At 43.9% G+C, this 26,006-nt stretch overlaps 5 protein-coding genes and 1 long non-coding RNA gene across 7 annotated transcripts; 3 read left to right on the forward strand and 3 right to left on the reverse strand.

The window, feature by feature from the left end:
• Positions 1-4: 4 nt before the first annotated feature.
• Positions 5-1,739, reverse strand: LOC108088974 (LETM1 domain-containing protein 1). The gene is made up of 4 exons (XM_017187017.2): positions 1,492-1,739; positions 848-1,435; positions 505-793; positions 5-452 (listed from the first exon to the last, which is right to left on the reverse strand). The coding sequence occupies exons 1-4, from the start codon at positions 1,581-1,583 to the stop codon at positions 114-116; spliced, it is 1,308 nt and encodes a 435-aa protein (XP_017042506.1). The 5' UTR covers positions 1,584-1,739; the 3' UTR covers positions 5-113.
• A 721-nt stretch (positions 1,740-2,460) lies between these two features.
• Positions 2,461-16,534, forward strand: LOC108089055. Its single transcript, XM_017187164.1, is given in 6 exon segments — positions 2,461-2,654; positions 8,104-8,715; positions 12,783-12,944; positions 13,920-14,127; positions 14,183-14,378; positions 14,631-16,534. Coding segments are annotated over 5 exon segments (1,467 nt in total). The 5' UTR covers positions 2,461-2,654; positions 8,104-8,523; the 3' UTR covers positions 15,340-16,534.
• Positions 3,924-4,668, reverse strand: LOC108089056. The gene is made up of 2 exons (XR_001771265.2): positions 4,444-4,668; positions 3,924-4,384 (listed from the first exon to the last, which is right to left on the reverse strand). It is a non-coding gene; the product is annotated as an uncharacterized LOC108089056 (long non-coding RNA).
• Positions 16,535-16,863: 329 nt separating the features above from the next.
• On the forward strand, positions 16,864-19,124 carry LOC108089065 (cytosol aminopeptidase). Its single transcript, XM_017187174.2, has 3 exons — positions 16,864-18,142; positions 18,199-18,663; positions 18,725-19,124. The coding sequence occupies exons 1-3, from the start codon at positions 17,081-17,083 to the stop codon at positions 18,863-18,865; spliced, it is 1,668 nt and encodes a 555-aa protein (XP_017042663.1). The 5' UTR covers positions 16,864-17,080; the 3' UTR covers positions 18,866-19,124.
• A 543-nt stretch (positions 19,125-19,667) lies between these two features.
• Positions 19,668-21,794, forward strand: LOC108089052 (cytosol aminopeptidase-like). Its single transcript, XM_017187160.1, has 3 exons — positions 19,668-20,900; positions 20,954-21,418; positions 21,474-21,794. The coding sequence occupies exons 1-3, from the start codon at positions 19,848-19,850 to the stop codon at positions 21,612-21,614; spliced, it is 1,659 nt and encodes a 552-aa protein (XP_017042649.1). The 5' UTR covers positions 19,668-19,847; the 3' UTR covers positions 21,615-21,794.
• Positions 21,739-23,617, reverse strand: LOC108089053 (TBC1 domain family member 13). 2 transcript variants are annotated; one of them, XM_017187161.1, is made up of 6 exons: positions 23,458-23,617; positions 23,313-23,392; positions 22,780-23,252; positions 22,697-22,702; positions 22,117-22,640; positions 21,739-22,062 (listed from the first exon to the last, which is right to left on the reverse strand). In XM_017187161.1, exons 1-6 carry the CDS (start codon positions 23,475-23,477, stop codon positions 21,948-21,950), a joined length of 1,218 nt encoding a protein of 405 aa, XP_017042650.1. In that variant the 5' UTR covers positions 23,478-23,617; the 3' UTR covers positions 21,739-21,947. The 2 variants fall into 2 exon arrangements, with proteins under 2 accessions (XP_017042650.1, XP_017042651.1); XM_017187162.1 differs by lacking the exon at positions 22,697-22,702 and having other exon boundaries at positions 23,458-23,616.
• Between the last annotated feature and the right edge of the window lie 2,389 nt (positions 23,618-26,006).

Raw genomic sequence — 26,006 nt, forward strand, 5'->3', positions numbered from 1 at the left:
CCTTTTTTCTTTTTTGGTTTTAACAGTTTTATTTGCTCACAAGAAACAAAATGATCTTAACAGTCCAATCTTTAAAGCACAGTCTACCAAATAGAGAACGAACAAAGCTCCGCTTAAGTGGGGCATTTGCCGTAGATGGTCTTCCAGTTGTTGGGGTGATTGTAGCCCAGCAGGATGGGCAAGTGCAGGAACAGCGTGATATGTTCGCCCTGTATCGATGTGGAAACCTTGACCCATTTGCGCAACCACTCGATCATGGCCTCGCTGCTAAGGCTGTCGGGATTCAATCCGCGCAGATAGCAGGAGTACCGCAGTGCCTCCGCGCTCAAATTGTGCACGCCGCCTTCCCGAGTGATTGCCTGGTCCATATAGTGCACCAGAAAAGCGTGCTCGTGAAGCCGATGACGCTTAAAGATGCTGCTGGGCAGGCCATGAAGGTTGACTAAGTTTCTCTGCAATTTAGGGATTAGGAAGTTGCACAATCTTTTTTCTGTACCAACATACGACATGTTTTCTCGACATTCCCAGCAAGGAGTACGGTCCATCGGCGAAGATGTCCTTGACATCGATGAGCATCTCGGGCGACGGGTGTGTGCCGCTTCCCAGCTGTCCCAGGATATCTGCAAAAGCAGAGTGTTTGGGATGCGAGGCCGTCGACTTGAGCTTGGCCTGCAGGCAGCGGAAGACGTCCTTGTTGTTGCACAGTCGCCGCTTCATGTAGTAACTCTGGAACTCGGAGCGCTGCTGCGAGGTCCAAAAGTGGGCAGTGAGAAAAGAGCGAGGATACCAGAACCTATGGATAAATTGCTCTTATTTTGTTTAATATTACAAACAAGCAAAGTCTTACACCAGGGGAAAGAACGCATAGCCCACCATGGGCAGAGAGCAGCCAATCAGTGCTGGGGCCACCTTCATCATGTCCCGCGGCATTTGCATATACAGTTCCAGTTCTTGGCGATTCAATGCCCGAATTCCTTGAGGGGAATCATTTGCTATGCGGGCAATCTTAAGAAATCGCTTCATGTCGCCAAAAAAGTCCTTGACGCCATCGAAAAACACCCGGTAAAGCTGCATCGCCTTGGGGAAGTTTTTTTCGAGCACTTTGTCGTAGTTCTTAACATAGTTAAAGTAGCGGGTGAATATATAGTCCTGCATGTTGTCGCGCATCTGATCCCGCTTGGATTTCAAGGTTTCCAGCTCCTTGCGCTTTTCATCCTCGGGTTTTTTGTTTGGCGGTGGAGGAGACGAGTCGGTGCTGCTGCTGGGGGGGACCTTTGGCTTCTCGAGGGGCTTATTGGCATCCCAGCCCGTTTCGTAAATGACCTTGCCCACACTGGTGATCTCGGCGGCCACATTTCGCTTAATTTGCTTCGGAGCGGCAGGTTCGGGCTTCGTGGCGTAGTTCCTGCTGCATATCGACTTCGGCCGGTTATCGCTGTCAGTTGTTAATTGATTTTTAATGCCAATTGATAATTGAGGTCAGGTTCTTACCTGCTGCTCAGGTGCAACAGTCGCCGGTGGTGCCTTGGCCAGCAGTTCGCGGGAGGCGAGCAAAATCGTGCCATGCGTAACGCCAACGCCATTCTGGAACTTCAAGTGCCGACCAGAAACCAGAAAGAAGCGCCCTATTACGCAACCGCCGACTCCAATGCAGGAGTTGCCCACAAAAATGAAGAAATCCAAGGAGTAATTGCGATTTCCTAGATTCAAACAGCTGTTGCGGTAGAGAGGGAAATAAAAACACCAATTTCCGATAACACCAATAAGACCAGTGAATGTGTGCTGGCTAAGTTTTGAAGCTAGCTGTGACTCAAACCATCGTCATTGGGGAGTTTACATTATGTTTTTGCGGCTGCAGGCAAATAAACCTACAGGTTTTTGGGATAAGTATTACAAGTTTTAATAGCTTTGCAAGTTATAGGAACAAATTTAATTTAATTTGTTGAGCAATTTTCGCATTTTTTATTATATCACATTCCGACCAACATCAGGACATAAAAAATGTAGCAAAAAATATGCACCTTTTTAGTTTTAAATTGGCCAAGAAGAGATCTTAATTGGGCACTGTTAACAAAGCTAAGATTAAATTTAATGACAAATTGTATTTAAAATTTATATTAAATTTGGTATTTTTAAAAAGGGACTACATCATCATTTTTTGCGAAAATTTTCTGACTAAATTGTGGTTTGGCTAAGAATTTTGATAACACTTTCACATTTAGGATGTTTTTGGTGTTATCCGCAAAAAGAAATTGAATGAGTTGTTTGCTGAAAGATTATGTATTAATCGACTTTATCATTGGCTACTTACTTTCGTTATAAAATATATTTAAAACCTGGCGCCACTCCCAAAGCAAGCAGTTGAGCACTGCTTTCCGGGAGAGAGTCTTTCTCCCAGCTTGCTGCAAAAATTGCGCTGCTGCTGCAGAGAAAGCGCGCTTCAGTCCACCCGGAGTCGTCTGTTGCGTCGGTCGCTTGAGTCCTTTTCGCTCGCAAAAAAAGCGCGGCGGCTGGTGTGTTTGTTTTCGCCTCGTCTAGATGCTGGCTGCAACACAACACGCGTTTAGCAGCACCAGCAGCGATAAAAACCAAAGCCACCGCGGCAACAAGGGCGCAAATTAAGCGGAGGCGTAGGAAGAAACAAAAAAAAAATTGTAACTAATCACCAGGCCATCAATGGTGGCCACTTTTGGCCATTTTGTGGCATAAGCGGAAACGGAAATGTGCGTTAGTTGTTTGGCAGGGCGACAGTAAAAGTGGGCGGGGAAAGAGGCGTCGCGAGGCGGGGCGAGGCGAGGCAGGAAAAGAGGGCGGCGAGACCTTCAGCGGGAAATTGTAAAACTTAGCGCGTGTCCAACTTGCTTGACTTCCCACTTGTGTCAACGTAGGAAAAGCGGAAAAGCGGAAAAAGGCGGACAAAGTTACCCGCAAGACGCTCTTTAATGTCTCATTCTAAACGCACGTGTGTGGATGTGTATGTGTGTGTGTGTATATATGAATGTGTGCTTGTGGTGTACATAGCAGTGCGTGTGTGTACGCGTGTTTTTTCCGCTTAGCTTCTGGGCGATTTATTTATCTGCCACAGGATATGGAATATTGCGTATACGTATGGTGAACGATGTGTACCGAGCGAGCTGGAAAAGTTTCAGTTACACTATTGACACACGGGTTCGGAACCAAAAAAAGGAACATATCGCTTGCCCGCATTTGTTTGTCCGCCCCCTCATAAAAATAGAACTAACTGAACGCCATAAATACAACCGCCAAAGTGCCTGGTGGGCAGGCTTAATTGAAAAAACGTCAATATTCCTTCAGGCGACCACCCGTTGAGTCCTTGCTCCTTGTTCGCCCCCCAAAAATAGGTCCTTGTCGAAGTTCAAGGTGGCCATGCTGCCCACATTAAGTCAATTCCCACGGCTTGTCCTCCGTCGATGTTCTGCGGGATTATATAAATTGCCAATCTGCCCAACAGAATGCGTTATTTATGGAGATTTCCCTTCGCTGGCAGTCAATTCAATATGGATTCCGCTTTATTGAATTGCCCCATTATGAGTTGCACTTTATGAATATTTAAGTTTAATACCTTTTCATTTTGCCGGGCCATGGAAAAACAATTTCGTCGGATTACAAAGCAAAATCCTTGGCATGGGCAAACATTAGGGAATTCGAGAGCAGCAATGTCCTACAGATGTAAAGTTTAATTTTGCCAAAGCGTTTGCTCGGGGAAAGCAATGAACATTTGCGGCATGAAATCCGAAATTAAATCTTAGATAAATATTGCCTTAAGCAAGATGGTTACTCCCTGTTGACTTTACTAATTTTAATTAAAATTTAAATTATTCAATGGCATCACCAAACCAAAAATTTGAATCATCGTAAAACTATTTGAATATGTAAAAGAATTCTAATTTATTAAACACTAAAAAAATTATATTTTCTGTATTTAATTCTCTTAAACAGTTTTAATGAACCATTTTAATTTGCGCACTTAATCTTGAAATCATAAATTCTTGTCACACAAATAACCAAAAATTAATAACCACTTTCTGCACAAAAATATGTCGAAAGCGGCAATCGTGATTCTATTTCCAATTACTGGCTTAAACTGCATGTTGATGCATTGAGCTGCGGTCGCCCTCGTATAATTAAATTAGGTTTTGTCACCAGCAGGGAGAGTTCGGCACGATTAATTGCGGGCGACATCGAGGCAGGCAATCAATAGAGTCAACGCAAACGGAAAATCGGGCCAGATGCCTAATTGCTAGTGTCACATGAACAGCGACGACGTAGTACAGAAACTATGACAACAATTAGCATAAACGGCAAACAGGCAGTTGGGGGAATGGGGTGTGCTGTATCGCATGGCAGGGCAATTTGCAGCGCTCTAAATGGAAGTTCTTTAGTCCTCCGTTTTGCCGCTGCTCGAAAGTTAATCATACGCACCGTTGAACCGCAGCCAATTCCATTACATGGCTGCAGTTTCAGTGCCAAGAGCACTTGCAAACATGAGCAGGCGGCACAACCCCAGCCACAGGAAAACAAATACGAGAACAACTTGCAGCGCGAAATTTTAGTCGCGTGGAAAATCGAGAATTGTCTTGGCTCGACCGTGGAACGTTTTGTAACAGGTTTAGTTTTATTTTCAATTTGTTGTGGATATTTTGTGCTAATGCAGAGCACATGTAACCGAACGAGGTGTGAAATAAGCGTTGCGGGTATTTCTTTTCTAAGAGGTTAAGCAACCAATGGTCTGTAAAATTTATTATGCACTTTAGTTACTTATAAAACCCTATCTTCCTACAAACTTAATTCGCATAAGTTTAAAAGTCAACTACAAAAACATACTTAGATTTAAAGTCACAAGCGTAATGTTTCTGTATTTAAACAACAATAGTTTCTTTGACTTTCTGCAAGCCCTTTTTATTAAAAAAATATGTGCACGAAAACATTTATTCTTCGAGGACATTTTTAGTACGTGTCAAATTTCCGATGTTCAAGGTCAGCAAAGTTTTTCAGTTACCATTTCTTGGCAAATCTTTCGACTTTGCTTGTAAAGCCTGCAGCTGGCATTTGTCAAAATATATTAGCTGCAACCCCATCGAAACGGGCTCAACTTGTCCAATTGTGGAGGAGAATTGCATAGCTTGAATTCCTTAATGCCCACAAGAAGGTGGCGACAATGGCAAACGACGCTGGCGAAAAATGCAAAGCACGCGAAAATGCGTTTAAAAGTGGGCACAGCTTGGGGAAAAACTCTTCGTCCAGGCAAAAAGAATCAGCGGGGGAATCGGGCAGAGGGGTCCTTGTCGTATATGCAAAAATCCCTCCTGAGCTTTGCTCCACACAAACACACACGTACCACCGCCCAGGGAAAACAACAAACAACTGCAGTGAGTTGCGGTGAGTGTGAGTGACAGCCTGGCAGACACCTTGTCAATGTCTTGCGGCTACGAATAACCCCAGTCCGCCCGGAATCCCCACTCCGGGGACACCGCCACGCGTTGCCAAGCAATGCTAAGTTCACTGAAAAATATAACAATATTTTTGAAAATCCCTCTCAGAATATTTCCTTTCAAAAGTAGACAATTTCTCGTAAGAAGAATCCATTAGTTTTCAAAAGGCCATTAAAGCCTCCTCCTTAAAATATACGATAAGCATTGGAATTCTTTTCTGACTTAAGTACAACTTAAGTTTCTCAAAGCCAATATTTTTTACAAAATTTTAATTTACCACTTTTTTATATAGGATTTTGTAATAATCAATCTCATTCCAAAGGAACCAGAATTATGTAGTAACGAATGGTTTGTGTCAACAAATTTGTTTCCAATCTTATCTGTTCTGTTAATCCTATAAAATCCATTTGTAGTTCAGTATTAATTTGTTAAAATACAATTTAGTATTTTCCAGTGCACAAAAGAACTCAAAGTAACACAAACAACAGCAACAATGACAACAAGCGGGGGGAGCAAGCCAAGTGGCAACAGCACAGCTGACTGACTACACATTTGCATACACTAAGGTGTATTTCTTTTATTTTTTGTTGTTTCTTTGGAAGGTGGCACAAGTTTAACACGGTTGCTGCTTTTGTTTTTGGGCCTTGAATGCGCCGCGGGTGTTGCTTTAATGAATGTGCAATGCTGATGCATTTCTTTGGCAAAATGCGAAAACAAAAAGCGTTGCATACCTTTGTGGGCCTTAGGAGCGCTGCAGGAATCCCCTGCGAACAGGATTAGCTTTGCTTATGGGTCTGACATCGCCAATTAGCGAAAAGCCAAATCCAATTTGCATTTTCTAGATAATTCAATTTCTTAGAGCTTGGAAATTGGATACTCCCTTGCATCGCGGAAAAGTTCTGCCTTAAAATGTGATTAGATATCCTTTCAATGATTATAATCAGCTGAAAATTTAGTTATGTTCCCTTTCCGCTATATTTTTTGGTAAAAAATGGTTGGTAATTCCCCTAACATTAATTCAAGATGCTGATTATAAAACGTTCAGAAAAACTCATATAATTCGTTTGAAACTTTTTCGTGGTAAGAACTTTTGACAGCTGACATAAACTTTTCTTTAAACTTAAACTATGAGAAAGAACAGGGAACAGAATAAATGCAATTGAATGACTTAATAAAAACGAATGAAGGGAAAAGAACTTTTTAATGGCACAATAGTTCAACTTATTTCAACTAAAATGACTTGCAATAAAAGTTATGTTTTAAAAGCTTTTAAATACCCCTTAATTATGGAAAAGCGCTTTAAAGCCATCTTTTATTTTAATGACATATTTTAGTCAATTAAACGCGCTAAGAACAGGAATGATGGACGCAATAAAACGATTTAATTAAAATGCCCAAAATAATCCATGGAAATGTTTGGACAATTTAGCCGCAATTGAAATGCGAAACAGGCCGAAAACCACTGCACAATCAACACATATTGAGCTCGGCTAATCCGTCGGCAGTAAATTTTGGACAGTTACCCAACCCAGACTCCATTATCCCGTCCGGAAATCGATTCCCGGCGGCACTCGAACCGAAATCGCCATAAACTGTAACGTTCTTGTGCGGGCCAGATTTGCAGTCTGCATCATAGATAGCCACTTCGGTTAGTTAATTATGTATGCGGGCCGGAGACGCTGGCCAAACAAGGAGCGTTGAAGGGGCAAGTGGGCGGATATTTGGATAGTTAAGGGGCCCAAAGCAAGAGCAGTGCAAATGCAGTCGAGCCCAAGAGGCAAATAAAGGCTCAAAAAGTTAAACCAGCTGGCTCGAGTATGTGCCATATAAACCATTTTGAGTACACACTTTACAGGATCAGTGGTGTGTGCGCGATTTTGTTCAAGGGAATATAAATTTATTACTGGTTTTGTTTATAAATAACTGAGTATTATTTAAAAGCTTAAGATCTTAAGAAGAGAGGGGAAGGTGAGGTTTTTGTGAACCTTTATTGCATTATAAAATCTAACAAGCGTAATAAAAAAACCTCTTATTTTAATGTCTATGATTGGAGTAATTAAAAACCTATTAGAAGCTCATTTCTTAGATATGTTAAGTCACAAATTTGTGTCGCCACAAAATAAAAAAATAATTGCTTTCCTCTTGATTTACTGCTACCCCACTTAATTATTTATGGCTTTAGATGCCACTTTTGGCTTTAGCCAATTTCTTATTAGTTTAATTGGAATTGGTGCTTGGCTGAGAACCTATTAGAAATTAATCACCCGGCTAAGTCACAAGTTAGCGCCCCCTTCTTCCGAAATAACTTTTAATGTCATTGGTATCCAAGCTGAAGTCTAAGGACTTAACCCCCAAGTCTGGTGCCTTTCTACACCACTGCCCATGATGGCATGTTGCCCTAGTCTTCGTTTTGCCAACGATTTGCCGGCTCAATGCACAGGAACTCGCAAAAACGGCTTGAGATTGTTGCCATGTCGAGGTGGCTATGCTCGAAATTCATTTAAATGGCGGGAGGACAAGGGGAAAAATTTGTGGATGTGATGCTCTTTGCGTGTCGCTGAGCGCGGGAAATTGAATTAGGTTTTCATTTAGGAAATAACTTGCAGCTGCCACAGCATATACAAATTGCATTATTTATTGCATTCTGCAGGGGCGACCCCAAATAAACAATCATCACATAAATACGTAATCAACAAGCGGCCCCAAAAAGAAGAGGCTCCTTGGCTGGCAGCCAAGCCGCAAACCAGGCAGCACCACCACCCACCTACCCACCAACCACCCAGAAACCCAACCACCCAGCTGCCCAACCACCACCCACCACAGTATGTAAAGCTCTGGGGGCGGGGGGAGTGGCACAGACACTTTGCGAGCAGGCGGAGCAAAAAAGTGTGAGTAAAGCGATGTGAAGGCAAAACATTTTGCAATATTAAAGAACCGAAGTGACGAGGAGGACGAGAGGTTACCTGTTGCCGAGCCAAGTGCCATAAAAGGCCGGACTGGGCGAAAGCGGTGGTGGTGCTGGTCAGGTGAAAGGCCAGGTGAAAGGTGGTGAGAGCCGCGCACCGCAACAATGGCCGTAAATGTACTGGACTACGATCACTTCGCCATCAGCGCCATCGTGGTGGGGAGTCTGCAGCTGGTCTTCTTTCTGGTCAACTCCATCCTCCACATGGACAAGCTCACGGATTTCGCCGGCGGAGTCAATTTTATCATCATCTCGCTGCTGACGTTTTTCCTCGGACAAATCGATCGGCCATCTAAGGTAAGTGGAACAGTCAAACTTAATTATTTTAATTGTTTACCCCCTTAAATCTGAAGATTCCTTTTCCATAAGGAAGTTTTGAAAAGTTTAAGAAATAATCAGGGTTACTAACACTAAACTTTAGCTAACCACATTTTGCTTAGGAACACAATAATTAGTCAATTATCTTTTTACAAATACATTAATAAGTAAAGTAAATAAGCTTTAATGTAATCTTGTTAAAAATCCATTTAATGAATGAAGCTCATTAAAATTACCTAAGCTGTTTAAACTGAGTTTTTAAATGGGATGTGAATAAAAGAGTTAAATGGAATAACCTCTTAAATTGCGTTTCACATAAATATGTTGGCAAGGTCTTGATCCAAAAAAAAGATGTGCATGTGAGTTGAGTTTTTTGCAATGCCAATTATAAATAAACATTGCTTGATTGTCAGTTTTGTTCAATAAATTCATTGAATGGTTTCTTTTATATAGAAAACTCAGATACATGCACGCTGATAAAGCAATCAAAATTTATTGCTATATTTGAATATTAACAACAGATAAATTATGAGCCATTTAATGTATTTTGTTTTTTTTTTCAGCTCGTTAGCTTTTATTGTGCCCCAAAATTTTTTCAGCAAAATTAAATTCTGTGAACTTGAAGCGTGTCCATAAACATGTCGCCCAACTGGGCGTAAAGGGGCTGCTGTGTTGGGTGGTAATGGGAGGTAATGGGTGGATGGGTGGGCGAAAGGATGGTGGTTTTGGGCTGCTGACATTGAAAACTGAGTTTTGCATACGCACGCACACACAGACACAGTCACAGACACAGACACAGACATCAACGCATACAGAGCAGAACATCCATTGCCGACAAACAAAAGGTTACGCCCATCGAGGCCCACATTTCTGCTGTTCTGCTGTTGTTCGTCGTTGTTGGCTGTTGTTCCAGTTGTTGTTATGCTATACACTCGCAGCGGCTGCGGCAGTGGCTGTGGCTGTAGCTTATAGCTCATGGGTCTCCTTCTGGCTGAGCATGACCTTGGCATCGTGAGGGTCCTCAATCCGTCTGTCGGCGTGTCCTTCCGCCGGCCAAACACGCTCCCTGAGCAGCTAACTAACGCTATTTGCGGACAGGTCGAGAGCGATGGCGATGGCGATCCAATCCAATCCACCCTCGCTGCAGGGTAGTCCGCAATTTTCAATTAATTAATCCGACTTGATGGCCAATTTCGTAATTTCGCCTTTCATTAGCAGGGTAAAGCGGAATATTGTGTTTACCTTAGGTGATGGAAGACAGGCCATTAAACAGCCAATCGTAAAGCAGTCGGTGTGTATTATATGTGTACCAGGTAATTGGTTTTGAGTCACATTAGTTGATTTCTGAATAATTAATGGGTTTGCTAAAAAGTGACAAAAATTCATTAATTCGAAGTTTATATCTTTTCTTATTTTAGTCACATTTTTAAATGGGAAGCCTTTTAATGTAATGTTGTTTTATTGATTTTATTTAAATAAATAATTTAATTAAATTTCATGAGAATAGGACGACTTTATCATACATCTGCCATAGGAACAATTGGTTAAACTCTAAAGTTTGTCAAGTTTTTATTGTGAATACATTTAAAAAACTCATTTCAATTTTCACTGTCAGACAGCAATGACTCTGCATTTCAATTAAATCAATTTTCAGAAAAGGAAATAGCTTATCTTTAAAAGCTATAATGCTGACATAATTCCACCGCAGGCTCTTCGGATGAAATAAATAATATCGAACAGACATTTTCAACTCATTAAAATCTCTTCAAAAGATTTTAATTTAGATTACGCGCAATTTAAATTGAAATATGACCGAGCAACAAACTTGAACGATTTTTATGAAGAACAAACACATTATGGTATCAATTTTCAGTGCTCAATTTACGTTAATAAGGCCTTCATTATCCTGTCGTTACAAAACATTGTTTATCTTAACTGATGACCCTTGAGTGCTTGAGGCTCTTTTATTATAATCAATGTGTAATGAACACCTATTTTCAGTTCATTACAGACCTCTTAGGAGGCCTTAATAAAGCTGTTTTCGTACAATTAATTAAAATATAATAGGATTAAAGTGAAATCCCCAATAAACAAAGCCAGTATACGCTTTTGCCTTACTTTGCAGTTCAAACGCCCCTCAGTGTATCGATTTACTGAATTGCCCATGAAAGCTGTTAAGGGCTTTTAAAAATTCAACCAGCACAACAAAAGCGAATTGAGAAATAAATTCTTACGTGACTGTTGTTTGTTTTTGCTGGACCAACATGTGTGCAAAATAAACAAACGAAGGAAAATCAAAGTTGAAAATCTCTACGAGCACACGGATTCAATTCAACTCTCACATTTTTGAGAGAAACACGTGTACAAAATAAACAAACAAAGAAAGTTTTCAATCTCCTCGACCGACACGATTAATTCTGCTGCCACAATTTGTGGCAAGAACGAATTGAGTATCGATCGTAAATTAAAATTAAGCTCCACTCAGCATGCATAAAGTTAGCAATGCAAAATTTGCTTAAAGCAATCGTAAGCGGAAGGCGAGGAGAGGAGACGAGCAGAGGGGGAAAATGGCGGACGCAGGATGTCAAGCGGAAACGGAAGTGCTGCCATTGCTCGTGGCCGTTGTTGCTTGTATTGCACAGCCACTGCAATACAGCTGCAACTGCAGCTGTGTGATGGCCATAAAAATGTTTTACTGCCACCGTATGCAGTCGCCTGTCGTTGGTTTATCGTCGTTCAGTTTCGCTTAATAAATCGAGCAATAAAATAGCTTAAGCTCCCCACTGAAAGGCAGCTCAATCAAACGACAAAACAGGCAATCAAGTCAGCTTTATAAGGCGATATGGCAAAGCCATTAAACTATCAACTTGCGGGGCCCTCAATAAATTGCCCTGCCGATTGGCCCAGTCCTTCCATCCTTCCATCCGTGACCTCCACGTCCTGCAAGTGACTTTGGCTGGCGGTTACGGTCATGAGCCGCCTGTTCACTGCCATTGACAAAGCAATTTAACAATTTTCCCTGCATTTTTCATGAGCCGTTTGACGAAGGAGCCGCACCTCCATGCGAAATGCATTTCTGATTCGGTTGGCCGTCAATGCCGTTTATAAATATGCAAAGTGCAACCGACTCATTCAATATTGAATGCCCGGTGGTCACTTTTTGTTTTTTTTTGCTGGGTGGAGCATAGAACCACTGGCACTCGTGCGTGCTCCGCTTTATTTATGCAAAATTTGCATGACCGCCGAAAGTGGTTTTGTAAAATAAAATATCCACCAAAACGAAAGAAACACACAGAAAGTTCTTCTCTGACGTTGGCCAAAATGAAAATTCGTGCAAATTGCTCGGTGGGCAATGAGTTTTTGGTTCGTTCTGCGGAGTGGGCACGAATTGCCAGATACCCTGGCTGAGGTAAATGCTGTTATTGGGGGGATACTAAAATAGTTACGAGAGCTTCTTCCTAGCAAGCAGCTCAGCCTTGAACTCGAACTTTCGCCGAACCTGCCTCGATTGCCCCCGAAAATATATATCTCATTTGGCAAAAGGCAACCACTAAATGTTTATTGCAATGCGGACATGATACTACCACACTCGGGCACTTTATTGCCCCAAAACATATTCCGACGTCAGAAGCGTGTATCTTTTAAGGCCTGCTATATAAAGCTTCATTGGATAAAGACATAAAGAAGTCATGGAGCCTCAAAAAATTGGTTAATGCATTTGAAAAAGTTATTTTTTCATTTAAAAATACCCTATAGCTCGTATTTCCGATATTTATTTTAAAAATACAAATTTAGACTAAAGCTTATACAAACGAACTTACATAATATATTCCTTACTTTTGTTTCAAAATTAAAATTTTAAACTAAAATCATTAGGTGAACATAAAATGATTTATGTTTAATGAATATTTTTCAATCCCAAACTTAAACAATTTGTGGATGTTAAGTACATATTTAAAACCATTAATTTTAAATTATTCTATATTTTTTAATCGCTTAATCACTTAAATTATATGATTAAATCATAATTATTTATTTATTTTCAGGCCTATGACAGTCGCCAGCTGATGGTCACGCTCTTCGTTTGCCTGTGGGGCGCTCGGCTCTCCGGATATTTGCTATATCGCATTATAAAGTTGGGCCGCGACAAGCAGTTCGAGGATACCCGCCGCAACATCATCCGCTACGCGGTCTTCTGGACATTCCAGGTGGGTTTCATTTGGGCGGTGGGGCAGTGGGGCATCAAGGCAGTGGGTGCAGTTGTAGACCAATCGGTTGCGTCAGCTACTTTTTCATTCGGATTTCGAACTATTCAATGACAGAGCCTTCAACTTGAAGGTGGAAAATCAATCAAACTGTCACTAATTGACACGTGCGCAAAGGTTTTGAATATTTCATATTTCACCACCTGTCGACCGCCCGACATCGGTGGCAATGGTAATCTCAATGTGGCTCCCAGAACGACCAGACCGACCAAACAATTAAAACGCCATTCTCTCTGGCAGAGAAGAGTGACATGACACATGTGGGCGACACCAGCTAAACGTTGAGTGGGTGGTCGGTTGTGGGTGGCTACTGGGTGGCTAGTGGGCGGATGGCTAGTGGGTGGCACTGGATAGGTGGTTGCATTCGGTCCGGCCTTCATTGTATGTGCCACCGGCGACATTGGCGTTGGCGTGCTGCATGTGGCATGTCCCGCCGTCGTTTTGTCTCCATTTATTTCCCATTTCGCCCGAATTCCAATCACTTGTTGCCAGTTGAAATACTGACATCGAAATTTGCAAAATAACTGACAAAAAAGAGGTGCCGTTTTATACGAACAATTTCGTGTGTTTGAATTGCTCAATCAAAGCCTTGCAATAAAATTGAATCTTAGCAATCTTAAATTAGAAAAGCTGCTTTATAAGAGGGCACGTGATTTATGAATAAGGTGTTTGGGAACTAATTCTTAAACAAACATGACTTTACTTGTCTTTTTTTATAACAAAAGCTATTTTAATTTTTAAAGGGTTTAATAAATATTCTATAGGATCGAGATAAGATGTTTTACACGAAACTGAATATTGGATAGTTTCATCAATTAGATATTGTTAAGATCAGTTATCAATGTGATATTTTTGTAATATCAATTTAATTTTGTAGTAATTTTCCCATTATGTAATATCCCTTGCTTTATTGTTTAGGCCGTGTGGGTTTACATTGTGTCACTGCCTGTAATAATCATCAACTCACCGCGCCACTCGCAACCGCGTGCCCCAAAAACGATGACCACACTGGACTCCACGGGAACGGGTATGTTCATAGTCGGCTTACTGGCGGAAACCTATGCGGACCTCCAAAAGTTCTCCTTTCGCCAGGATCCGGCCAACCAGGGAAAGTTCTGCAATGACGGTGAGACCATTATAATAACCCTAGTTATTATATTTGCTAAACAAACTTCATAAAGGTCTGTGGAGCGTTTCTCGGCATCCTAACTACTTTGGCGAAGTGGTCATCTGGTGGGGCATCTTTGCCATATCGCTGAATGTGATCAGTGGCCACGAATGGGTGGCGATCGCCTCTCCCATTTTTACCACGCTGATTATACTTTTTTTGTCCGGGATTCCTCTGCGGGAGCGGAGTGCCGATGAAAAGTACAAAGAGTAAGTATCACAAATAGATTTTAAGATGAATACATTACCATAAAATATTAATTTTATTTAATTACTTATTACAACATAATATTCATTTTTTTGTAATTATTTCTAACGGCTTTAATCTATCATAAATATTTTTTAAAGGCGAAATCAATTCGGAAATTGTCTTTTTTCCAAGTCGTAAAATTTTAAACACCAAGCTAGCTAATTTTCAAACTCGTTATAAATTATTCAATATATTTTCGTTGAACCTTTTAGCCAGCTGGAGTACCGGAAGTACAAGGCCTCGACCTCGCCGCTGATTCCGGTGCCGCCGACGGTCTACGTGGAGGTGCCCAGTGCCCTGAAGTTCATCCTGTGCTGCGAGTTCCCCATCTACGACTCGATGCGGATCCAGAAGGACCTCAGTCCCTACTCGCTCTCGATAGCCCGCTCGCACTCGCACATCTAGCAGTCAGTGGCCCACTCCAGCAGCGCGGCGGCTGGCGTGGGTCAGGTGCACGGCCACTCGGCGGGCCACTCGACGGGTCACCCTGGTGGCGGTGGCCACCACTCGGTGGGTCACTCCCTGCACCGGGGTCAGTGCTACGGGGCCAACGGCGGCGATGCCGAGAGCCACCAGAACTGCGGCGGCAGCTGTCGGAATGTCCACGTCAAGTCGAATCCCTACCAGTGCGAGGCGGGCTACGGTCACTATCCGGCTTGCCACACGGACGACGACACGGATGACGGGATCATCTACATGGATCGCACCCACTTCTACCACGAAAAGGAGCCGGCGAAGCCCGTGACGAGCACGAAGTGCAGCTACCTGGCCGAGGAGGAACTGGCCTCCGATTACGACGAGGACGTCCCTGCCATCGATCTCAGCAAGGCAACCAGTGTGGAGAGCTTTGGCACCCGGGTGCAAACGGAGCAGGTCGTCAATGCCGACGGCTTGCCCGTAACGGTGACCACGATTTTGTGATCGCCACTTTAAGATTTGTTCAGAAACTACTTCGGATTTTTATATTGGATGCACACTGGGGTGGAACTCTATAAGCTGAAGTTTTAAGGGTCTTTCAATTCAATTTAAATGAGTTTAAGTACCATTAAGGAAGTTTGAGTAGGGTTTGTTTGGGACATTGTTTTAAATGAGCTTAAATATCTGAAACTTAGTTTTCGAAAATCACTGTTTTTTAGTATTCATTCCAGAACCAATTCCTTTATTAACTTACATCTTAACAGAAACATCCCTACGTATGAGCAATATTTGTACTTTGACTTTGTTAGATAGGTATGCTATACAAGTTGTTTCAAATTCTTAAGAATTATTTACGTATGATTTCTATAATTTTTAATTTTATAAGCTTCAAGGAAAAGTACCAGTTTCCGCCAAAAAATAACCTCATACGCCCTGTTGTCCAGAGTCAATGTGTTTGTATATAAAATGTGTGACCAAATGGTCTTTCCTAAAGATAAACCTCCTGATAAACCCCAAAGCTTAGTTCCACCCCTTTGTACAAAGATAAAACTTGGCTCTTTGCAAGCCGGGTTAATGGGAACTTTTATGCTGACGAATGCCAAAGTACCGGATGTTACCAAGCACCATGGATACTCACAGCTGTCTAACACTCTAGTCTCTATGCTACAGTTGCTCAAATAACTAATGTGCCTCTTATGTGCTCTGCGCACCCCTAGATTGTTGCACTCTTTCAAAGTTTACGCTAGTCTCTGTTGAACCCCAGATGAAGAACGAACTACAAATAGTTATCTATATCTATATCCCAACTGCATATTTTCGTATCGAACCGCAAAACCACACCCCACCAAACAATGGGAATCGAATCTGAAGCCATTTAAACCGAAACATATCTATCCCAAGGCAACGGCAACCCAACCAAAGGTCGATTTACACACACAATAAGTACAAGAATTGTCGCAGTGAATTACGATAGAGGACGTTCGATAGCCATTGTTATTTTATATACAGGAATATCTACTCGCAGTAGCTGAAGAGAAAGTATACCCCAATGTATATGTACGTTACCAAAAATGTTCTCGATAAGTGTACGTGTCTGTGTCTAGTTTGTGTCTCAAATGTTAAGCAGTATTACCTAAAGAACGAATTGTACCTAATTGATCATGCTGAGTATGGAAAATAATAAAAGAAACATATGAAATTTGTGTATGCTTTAAGTTTAAAAGTGAGGGGAGATAACCAAAATATGCTTAAATTCCAAACATGGGATGATGAGAGATTAGATCATAATATTTAAAGTTGCATTCTTTCATTGAATTAATAAATTTATAACTTTGGGTTTACAAAAAGATAACAACTGATGCTGGCGGTCAGTAATGAAAACTAATGAGCTGTAATCTTTGTTGCAATATTTTTTCGAAATGCAATCACAAATCCCGGTAGGCCTTGATAACGCATATAGAGGGCTCTGATCCTTTTGTCACCCGACCGCCCATCCCGTTTGCTAGCTGACTCCCAACCAAAATCTAGAGCTTCAGTATCCGTGAACGTCTCGTAGAGTTAACAGCTCATTAGAAAAATTTATTGTAAAAAAAAAATTGCCTGTAATAGCATAAGATTTTTCTTTTAGATTTTTTTTAATTTCCATTTTATTGGATACTAAATTTTAAGTGAACGTTTTCGGAACTTGCCTTTTTGGTTTTTGAAGGATCATTTGTGTTTAAAGCAGCACAGGAGTACAGGGGATATGTTTCGCAGGTCGCGTCAGCTGCTCTTCCGCATCTGCAGTCGGTCCGCCGTCTGCCAGCAACATGCACCGAAGGTCATCAGGAGGTCCTACGCCTCGCAGGCCATCAACCAGATGCTGTTGCTCCAGCAGATGGACATCTGTGCGGACCAGCCGTCGCGAGCCTTGGTCATAGGAGTCTACGCCGACGAGGAGGACAAGAACGATGCGGGCATCCTGACGCCCGCCGGCTGGAAGTACAACATCCAGAAGACGAATGGTCGGCTGATCGAGGTGCTCCGGATGTCAGGTCCGATGCCCCGGAGGGGAGAGGCCCGTCTCCTGTTCGCCGTGGAGCCGGAGCGCATTCCCTACTACTCCGTGGTGGCCGTCGTGGGTCTGGGCAAGGAGTGCCTGGGCTACAATCCCTACGAGGTGCTCGACGAGCAGAAGGAGGCCATCCGCCGATCGGTGGCCGCCGCCTGCCGCATTCTCGCCGAACTGGACACCGATCGAATCGAGGTGGAGAACTGCGGACACGCCGAGTCGGCCGCCGAGGGAGCTGCTCTCGGCATCTGGTTGTACCAGGAGCTGCGCGATCCCAAGACCCGAATCTTCGTTCCGGCCATAGACTTGTACGCCACCAAGGACGAGATCTGCGACATCGAAGGATGGCGCATTGGCCTGCAAAAGGCTGCCGCGCAGAACCTGACCCGGCAGCTACAGGAGATGCCTTCCAACCTTTTGACCCCCACTGCCTTTGCCCAGAACGTTGTCGAGGTGCTGTGTAAGTCTGGTGTGAACGTGGAGGTCAAGGTCGAGGGCTGGGCGGAGAGCCAGTCGATGCACGCATTCCTGGCGGTGGGCAAGGCCTCCTGCGAACCGCCCATCTTCTTGGAGCTGAGCTACTACGGCACCTGTGCCGAGGAGCGACCCATCGTCCTGGTGGGCCAGGGCATCACCTACGACGCGGGCGGCCTGTGCCTCAAGAAGAAGCACGAGCTCTTCCACATGCGCGGCGACATGACCGGTGCAGCTGTGGTGGTGGCCACCTGTCGAGCGGTTGCAGGACTTAGGTTGCCAGTAAGTCCATAGATAAATTTTGGTTATACCCTTTATTATACTGCTCTCGCTTTCAGGTGAACATCCGTGGTCTCATCCCCCTGTGCGAGAACGTAGTCGGTTGCAACTCCTTCCGACCGGGAGACATGGTTAAGTCGATGAACGGCAAGACCATCGAGGTCCAGTGCACGGACCACGAGGATGTGCTCGTGCTGGCCGATGCCCTGCTGTACGCCCAGAACTTCTGTCCCAAGTGCATCATCGATATCGGCACGTGCTCGGGTTACATGCGACAATCCCTGGATGAGGCTGCCTGTGGTGTGTTCACCAATTCCGAGATCCTGTGGCAGCAGATCAAGCATGCCAGCATGCACACTGGCGATCGTGTGTGGCGCTTCCCCCTGTGGAACTACTACAGCAAGGCGGTCCGTGCCGGCGGACGCAGTGATGTCCAGAACTACGGCATCGGCCGTGGAGGTCGTCCCTGCAAGGCCGCCGCCTTCCTGCGTGAATTCGTGCCCTGTGGCCAATGGATGCACATCGTAAGTTAAACATTTAATATAATTACAAAGAGGTATACTTATCCCCTTATTTCTTTCTCAGGATGCCACCAATGTAATGGTGACCAACGGCATTGACTTTGAGTACCTGCGTCGTGGAATGGCTGGCCGTCCCACACGCACCCTCATCGAGTTCATTGCCCAGACGATCTGCAAGGACACCGCTCCCAAGATGGGCAAGTAGGCATCGACACTGCTGGGAAAGAGCAGCTGACCAAAGATGGAGGGATCCCAAAATGCAGTAACAGCTTGCGGACGCCACGTCCAAAATTTAAGTGACTTTTTTCAAGTCTGTCCAGGGTGGATGTCATAAGTCAGATCGTGGAAGTCCCTTCAAAATTGCAACGAGATTGTTCCCAAGCCAAAATATTGTTTGTTCGAGTGACCATTTATTAAATTTTCCTTCAAATTGATTAAAATACCTTGTACATTAGTAACAAAAAGAAATTGGTTATTTTTCTGGGATATAAAAAGAAGATATGTTCGGGGGATTTAAGTAAATAAAAAGGAATTTTTTCGAAAATGATTAAACAAAGAAGTGGCCTATAAATATTTTAAACTCGTATACCCTTGCAGGGGTATTGTTCTGATGGGAGTTTGTAACCCAATGAAGGAGACACCTAAGACCCCATAAGTATATATTCTTGATTAGCATAGCCATCTGAAACCAACTAGACATTTACGTTTGGCCGCCTTTATATTATATTTATATGTAAGCTTGTCCTTTAGTTTTAATGGTATCTCTACGAATCTTTTCGAAAAATTGTGCAGTTATTGCATGCACTATATAAGTCGGAACGGGCCGGATCGGACCACAATATTGAATAGCTTCCGTAAGAAGGATCGATAATAACGGGAATGAAATTATAACGCCAAACATTATTTTTATTTTTAGGTGTACTCTCAAGCACTGAAGTCTTATATCTCGAGGATCTAGCAACCGTTGGACTCTTCTGTCAGTGCCTTGTCGGGGTGCCACATCCATAGAACGAGCTCAGTATCATTTTTATTCGTTTCGAGGTTGAACACGTACACATTTTTTGCTAATCTTGGTTGAAAAAATTCTATGACATTTTTGAACGGCGCAGCCAATCGAAGTGCAAGTTTTCAGTCAAACAAACTATCCTTTTGCATTGATCAAAGTTTTTAGTTCAACTTAAAGCAAAATGTTTCGGTTATCGCGCAAAGCATTGTCCCGGGCCTGCGGCCTCGTGATCCGTCGTCCGGAGGTGATCCGCCACCGCAGGTACGCCTCGCAGGCGATCAACCAGATGCTGCAGCTGCAGCAGATGGAGATCTGCGCGGATCCCCCGTCGCGCGGCCTCGTCATTGGGGTCTACGCCGACGAGGAGGACAAGAACGACGCCGGCATCCTGACGCCCACCGGCTGGCGGTACAACGTGCAGAAGACGCACGGCCGGCTGCTGGAGGTGCTGAGGATGTCTGGACCCATGCCCAAGCGGGGCGAGACCCGCCTCCTGTTCGCCGTGGAGCCCGAGCGGGTGCCCTACTACTCGGCGGTGGCGGTCATCGGGCTGGGCAAGGAGTGCCTCGGCTACAATCCCTACGAGGTGCTCGACGAGCAGAAGGAGGCCATCCGGCGCTCGGTGGCCGATGCCTGTCGCATCCTAGCAGAGTTGGACACCGATCGCATTGAGGTGGAGAACTGTGGGCACGCGGAGTCTGCGGCGGAGGGCGCTGCCCTCGGCATCTGGATCTACCAGGAGCTGCGGGATCCCAAGCGCCGGATATCGGTGCCTTCCATTGACCTGTTTGCCACCAAGGACGAGATCTGTGACATCGAAGGATGGCGCATTGGGCTGCAAAAGGCTGCCGCGCAAAACCTGACCCGTCAATTACAGGAGATGCCTTCCAACCTTTTGACCCCCACTGCCTTTGCCCAGAATGTCGTCGAGGTGCTCTGCAAATCCGGCGTGAATGTGGAGGTCAAGGTCGAGGGCTGGGCGGAGAGCCAGTCGATGCACGCCTTCCTGGCGGTGGGCAAGGCCTCCTGCGAACCACCCATCTTCCTGGAACTAAGCTACTATGGAACCTGCGCTGAAGAACGTCCCATTGTTCTGGTTGGCCAAGGCGTGACCTACGATGCGGGTGGCCTTTGCCTCAAGGAGAAGTATGAGCTCTTCCACATGCGTGGCGACATGACGGGAGCGGCGGTGGTAGTGGCCACATGTCGGGCTGTGGCTGGACTTAGGTTACCAGTAAGTCATCATAAAGTAGGTTACATAGTTTGTTTTAATTCTCCTGCTTTCAGGTGAACATCCGCGGTCTAATCCCTCTGTGCGAGAACGTGATCGGTTGCAACTCCTTCCGACCGGGAGACATGGTTAAGTCGATGAACGGCAAGACCATCGAGGTCCAGTGCACGGACCACGAGGATGTGCTCGTGCTGGCGGATGCCCTGCTTTACGGGCAGAACTTCTGTCCGAAGTGCATTATTGATATTGGCACGTGCTCGGGATACATGCGCCAGGCGTTAGATGAGGCGGCCTGTGGTGTGTTCACCAACTCGGAGATCCTGTGGCAGCAGATCAAGCACGCCAGTATGCACACTGGCGATCGTGTGTGGCGCTTCCCGCTGTGGAACTACTACAGCAAGGCGGTCCGTGCCGGCGGACGCAGTGATGTCCAGAACTACGGCATCGGCCGTGGAGGTCGTCCCTGCAAGGCCGCCGCCTTCCTGCGGGAATTCGTGCCCTGCGGTCAATGGATGCATATTGTAAGTTCCAGTTTCATAAATAAGGTATTCGAAAAAGTAACACGGTTCTTCCCAGGACGCCACGAATGTGATGATCACCCGTGGCGACGAGTTCGAGTATCTGCGACAGGGCATGGCAGGTCGGCCAACGAGGACACTCATCGAATTCATAGCGCAATCGATTTGCAAGGATACGGCTCCCAAGATCAACAAGTGATCGTTCCAACGGTGTTTTACAGTTTATCAGACGATGCCACACGTACATCGGTGTTCTTTTAACGACTGACCAATCTATGACTTCTTTAACGTTCAGACTTTTATCTAATTGGGACCACAAAATGTTAAAATTATTTCGTTTATTAATGACGTACAAATTATAAGTCATATAAAAAAGTAACAATAGGTGTATACTTATTGGATTTCCTGTAAAGGTGCGTTTCAAAGATTGGAGCTAAATAGAATGTAGTTGATTGCTTGGTACTGATAACCGACAAACTTTAGGGGGCTTTGCAAGCATTTGGGCATTTGGATGTATTCTCTTAGAAGTCTGCTACGCCAGCGATCTGGCATGAGTAATCACAACGTTAATATCGATTGGGGGATAGTTCTGTAACAGTTTAACATTCGAGGCAAAGTCGTTCTCCAAAATGGCTTCCCTTTGGATTCTGAAAATATCGAAAATTAGGTCTCGGCTCTTAAGAGAAAAAAGGTTACCCTACAATATCATTGAACAGCATATTTTAATGAGAAAATCGAAGCGCTGCTCGTCCGCAAACACGGAATCCCAAATACGCAGAACATCCGGCAGTGGAAACTCCTGCGAGAGGAGCAGAGTGAGCCACCTGAAGCTGTAGTACTGCGGATGCAGTTCCTGGCTCTTCAGCAGCTCGTATATGTTCAGGTCCTTGGATTTTAGCATATTCGATAGTCTGGCCATCATAAACTTGATGCCACCTTCCGCATCGTCCAGGGTTTTGATGAAAAAGTCACGAATCTCACTCATCAAGGCGGTGAAACAGAAGAAGCAATCAGCTTCGGCGTGAGCGCGATACGAGAGATCCGGATCGGAGGCCATTACGTAGTAGATGGGTCCCACGATCTCATTCATGCCCTGGACATATCCCTGGCCGGGATTCAGTTTGGCGTAGATGAACAAAATGCGTTGCACAACCTCCCAATGGGCCTCCTGACCCTCCTCCATGGCCGCATAGTTCTCCACAGAGCGCTTAGTGATGAGATTTATCTGTGAGAAGCAATGAACTAATTAGTTTCGATTCGAGTTTATGTGGGCTCACTTACTTGCTGCTAAAGTCCAAATGGTATGCATAATATACAACATATTCTGAGCTTATTGTCTAGCACTCAACCGGTCTGTAACTCACCTTGGTCATGCCCAGGCCCTTGCGTTCCACATTAGCTGAGCTGAGCACGGCGGGAACCACCCGTTCGTGAAGCCGTCGTCCGTGTTCCCCTTTGCTGTGGACCACAATCTCGCAGGGATACTCGGTGGGCTGCTGGAAGAAGGATATGTCGGGACACAGGCGTCGCACATCCTTGTCGATCTGCAGTAGGAACTCGTTGTCGTTGAAAAAGGTGTTCCACGCACTTTCGGGTCCCTCGCTCAGCGGATGATCTTGCAGGCCAACGCCCCCCGAATCGACTTTGTCCCCATCTCCTCCGGCGGCTTCGTCTCCGTTTATCGAGTGTCCAGGTGGCAGGACTAGCTCTTCTATGAATTGCTTATACAGAGCTCGCTTCTGAGCCAAAGTTGATGTCCAACTGCTGCGCCTGGGTCCCAAATAGCCCAACAGAATTTTCCAGCTGAGAGCTCGAAAACTCTGAACATCGGGCACACCTGTGGATTGTTTAGGCTGTAGTTATTAGGGGTTCCTAAGAGTATACAAATTTATCCAACCACTAAAAGCCAGTCTTCTGAGTTCTTTAAGGTCAATCACATCCTGTGGCGGAGACAAAACATCCTCAAATTCCTTGACTCTGCGAATTGGGTAGAGAAAGTCATTGTTTATGTTCCAATTAGTATATTTTTTGGGACTACAAACCGTGCTTTGAAAATTGACATTTTGTTTCTATATGTGGGCGGGGTTCCGTTGGGTCCATGCGGGGTCCCACATGCGGGTTTAATTAAGCCTTTATCTTCTTAAAACGCAGGGAGAAATTCGGAGATAAAGAAACACAACAAAACACTAAAGATGGAAACAGATGGTACCATCAAGTATCGATTAATTGGTGTGTCTATCGATATCTGGAAGACTAGCAATGATAGTCAAACCTGTTTATTTAAGGGGAAACCCAAAAATTGCCGTATTTTTATCTTGTAAAATAATAGCCCTACAAAATTTAAAAATAAATATAAAAAGTAAGCAAATAAATAATATTTATTTTTATAAATTTGTGTAAGGTTTTGGTTGTTAATTTAAAATTTTTTTAATTAGTCCTTTAAAATTTTTTTTTTTTTATTTTAAGTTTTTTTTTAATGTTTTTTGTAAAATTTATGTGTAGCCAGATCGAGTATTATAGATTCGCAGTCAGTGCTGCCCATGCTGCTATTAAGCGCCAATTTTTGAATTCCCTATCTTAGTGAAAATATGTTTGTTTTGGAAACCATTAAGATATGCTATGATATCATAGAAGGTGTACCTTTTTTAACAGGAGCCCATTCATCTTTCGCATTGATGTCTCTCTCATCCGCGCACCTTTCGAGTGATTAATATTTATTTTGCGCTCATTTCCTCTGACTTTTCGCCTGGTTTTATTTGATTTTTCAATTGCCTAGTAGTGAACACACACACGCAGTCGCGAGCAGACGCGTTCGAATAGTAGAATTTAGCGCACATTTCTGAATGTGCGGAGCATTTCTTTTGTTTACGCTAGTCGCTGGCCAGCAATGACGACCAGCAGATCAACGGCGTCCGCGTCATACAATCGACCGGCTTTTTGGAAGGTGCCCGGTTACCAGTTGCCATCATCGTACCGCCCGCTTGCACCCCCAAATCCCGCCTCCCCGCGAATGCCGCCCCCTTGCCGAAGGCGCAGCAGCAGCGGTCTAAAGAAACGCGTCCACTTCGCCGACGAACCAAATGTGGGGGTGAGTCCAAGAGCCCAGAAAACAAGAGAAATACCCCCAAAATCACTCGGCTTGTCAATCATCGCGCGCGTGTGCTCGTGTTTGTGGCCCCAATTCACACACCAGGCAGGCCAGGCCGACTCAGAAATCAGTTCAATAACATTTCGCCCCTGGCGGCTCGTAAATTTGTCAAGCCAAATCTAATTAATTGGCCACTGCTGCACTTTTTGGCCAAAAAGATGGATGGTATCCACTTTTCCATGGCCACAAAATTGACGCAATTCGCAATGCAATCGGTATTGGTTTTCAAATGATTTAGAACAAACTCAAGGCTGATCTTTGGTGAGAGTCTTACAAAAACATTACACAAATTCCAACGGAAAATGAAATGAAAACAATTCATGCCGAATAAGTAAAAACATTTCAAGAACCAGCCAAAACAGTGCCGAAAACAGAATATATAAAATGAAAAATTAAATGGCAAACCAACCATATATTCTCTATATCAGCGGAAAGCGGACAGGCAGGAAAAATTTTTCCGCTGTAAAAAGTAAAATTCTTGCCAAAAACGAGAGGCAGACGTTAATGTTTAAAACAATCCAATGTCCTTCAACCGTTGACCCATGCACATTGCTTATTGCTTATACGTCATGTTCAGCGTAGACTTTTCCATTGACTAATGCACTAAAAATCTGTTATGATTAGTCTGTTTAAATTGGGCAACAGTGGCGAATTTCTTGCTATTGTGTTTGTATCGGCTCAGTAAATAAATTTAATTACACTCTCTCGCTTGCCTCATCGCTGGGCAAACAAGTCTGGCAAAGAACACTAATAAAATGGCTGAAAGCGTCGAAAAAAAACAGATGCCTAGATACTTGATTTTTCCCCCAACAACAGACATGTTCATCAAAACGCTCGCCTAGATGATGACATGTGGCATTCATTTCCTCAGGGTCAACTTGCAACTGGATCAAGTGCTGTCCTAAAACGTTGCCAACGAAATGCAGAATGCTAGAAATGCAGGGCACACGTCGAATTAAACAATGGGAGCAATGGGGAAAAGAGTTGGATTAAAGGTGATTCTTGAATGCTCTACAGGTGTTGGTAATTAATAAATATAACTAGGTATATAGTTGCAATTAAATTCATTGGGTAAATTTTATTTAATGTTTAAGTAAATTATTTATGTTTCTTATTCAGCAATCTACTAATCGAATGTAATTTGATCTGTAACAACTTATGAAGTATACGCCTTGTTGTCTTGCGTGGAATATACATTTTAAGTAGATAAACAAAATCCGCACTCCCACTTTATTCTCGAATATGCAACAAGCTCTCAGAGAAACTCGGAGTACTCTTCGTAGGAAACCCATTTAGCGATTAGGATTCGCCAATCGAATTCATGTTTCTCAGCATGTAGTCTCCGCTTGCCGGCGGATATAAGTTGTATATACATATATATATAACGATTTGTGGCGCAGTGTACTCGTGGTATACCAAGATTCTGCTGCTGCTGCAAAAAGG

Source organism: Drosophila ficusphila, unplaced genomic scaffold (assembly GCF_018152265.1).
Source record: "Drosophila ficusphila isolate 14025-0441.05 unplaced genomic scaffold, ASM1815226v1 contig_106, whole genome shotgun sequence".
NCBI lineage: Eukaryota > Metazoa > Arthropoda > Insecta > Diptera > Drosophilidae > Drosophila > Drosophila ficusphila.

Bases quoted from the DNA above. Each gene is read 5' to 3' on its own strand.
- LOC108088974 (XM_017187017.2), bottom strand. From the start codon at position 1,583: ATGGCGTTGGCGTTACGCATGGCACGATTTTGCTCGCCTCCCGCGAAC. The intron at 794-847 runs GTAAGACTTTGC...ATTTATCCATAG, and splicing joins TATGCGTTCTTTCCCCTGGT to GTTCTGGTATCCTCGCTCTT. The intron at 453-504 runs GTATGTTGGTAC...CCTAAATTGCAG, and splicing joins GAATGTCGAGAAAACATGTC to AGAAACTTAGTCAACCTTCA.
- LOC108089065 (XM_017187174.2), top strand. From the start codon at position 17,081: ATGTTTCGCAGGTCGCGTCAGCTGCTCTTCCGCATCTGCAGTCGGTCC. The intron at 18,143-18,198 runs GTAAGTCCATAG...TCTCGCTTTCAG, and splicing joins TTGCAGGACTTAGGTTGCCA to GTGAACATCCGTGGTCTCAT. The intron at 18,664-18,724 runs GTAAGTTAAACA...TTTCTTTCTCAG, and splicing joins GTGGCCAATGGATGCACATC to GATGCCACCAATGTAATGGT.
- LOC108089052 (XM_017187160.1), top strand. From the start codon at position 19,848: ATGTTTCGGTTATCGCGCAAAGCATTGTCCCGGGCCTGCGGCCTCGTG. The intron at 20,901-20,953 runs GTAAGTCATCAT...TCCTGCTTTCAG, and splicing joins TGGCTGGACTTAGGTTACCA to GTGAACATCCGCGGTCTAAT. The intron at 21,419-21,473 runs GTAAGTTCCAGT...GGTTCTTCCCAG, and splicing joins GCGGTCAATGGATGCATATT to GACGCCACGAATGTGATGAT.
- LOC108089053 (XM_017187161.1), bottom strand. From the start codon at position 23,477: ATGTCAATTTTCAAAGCACG. The intron at 23,253-23,312 runs GTTGGATAAATT...AACAATCCACAG, and splicing joins CAGAAGACTGGCTTTTAGTG to GTGTGCCCGATGTTCAGAGT. The intron at 22,063-22,116 runs GTAGGGTAACCT...CGATATTTTCAG, and splicing joins ATATGCTGTTCAATGATATT to AATCCAAAGGGAAGCCATTT.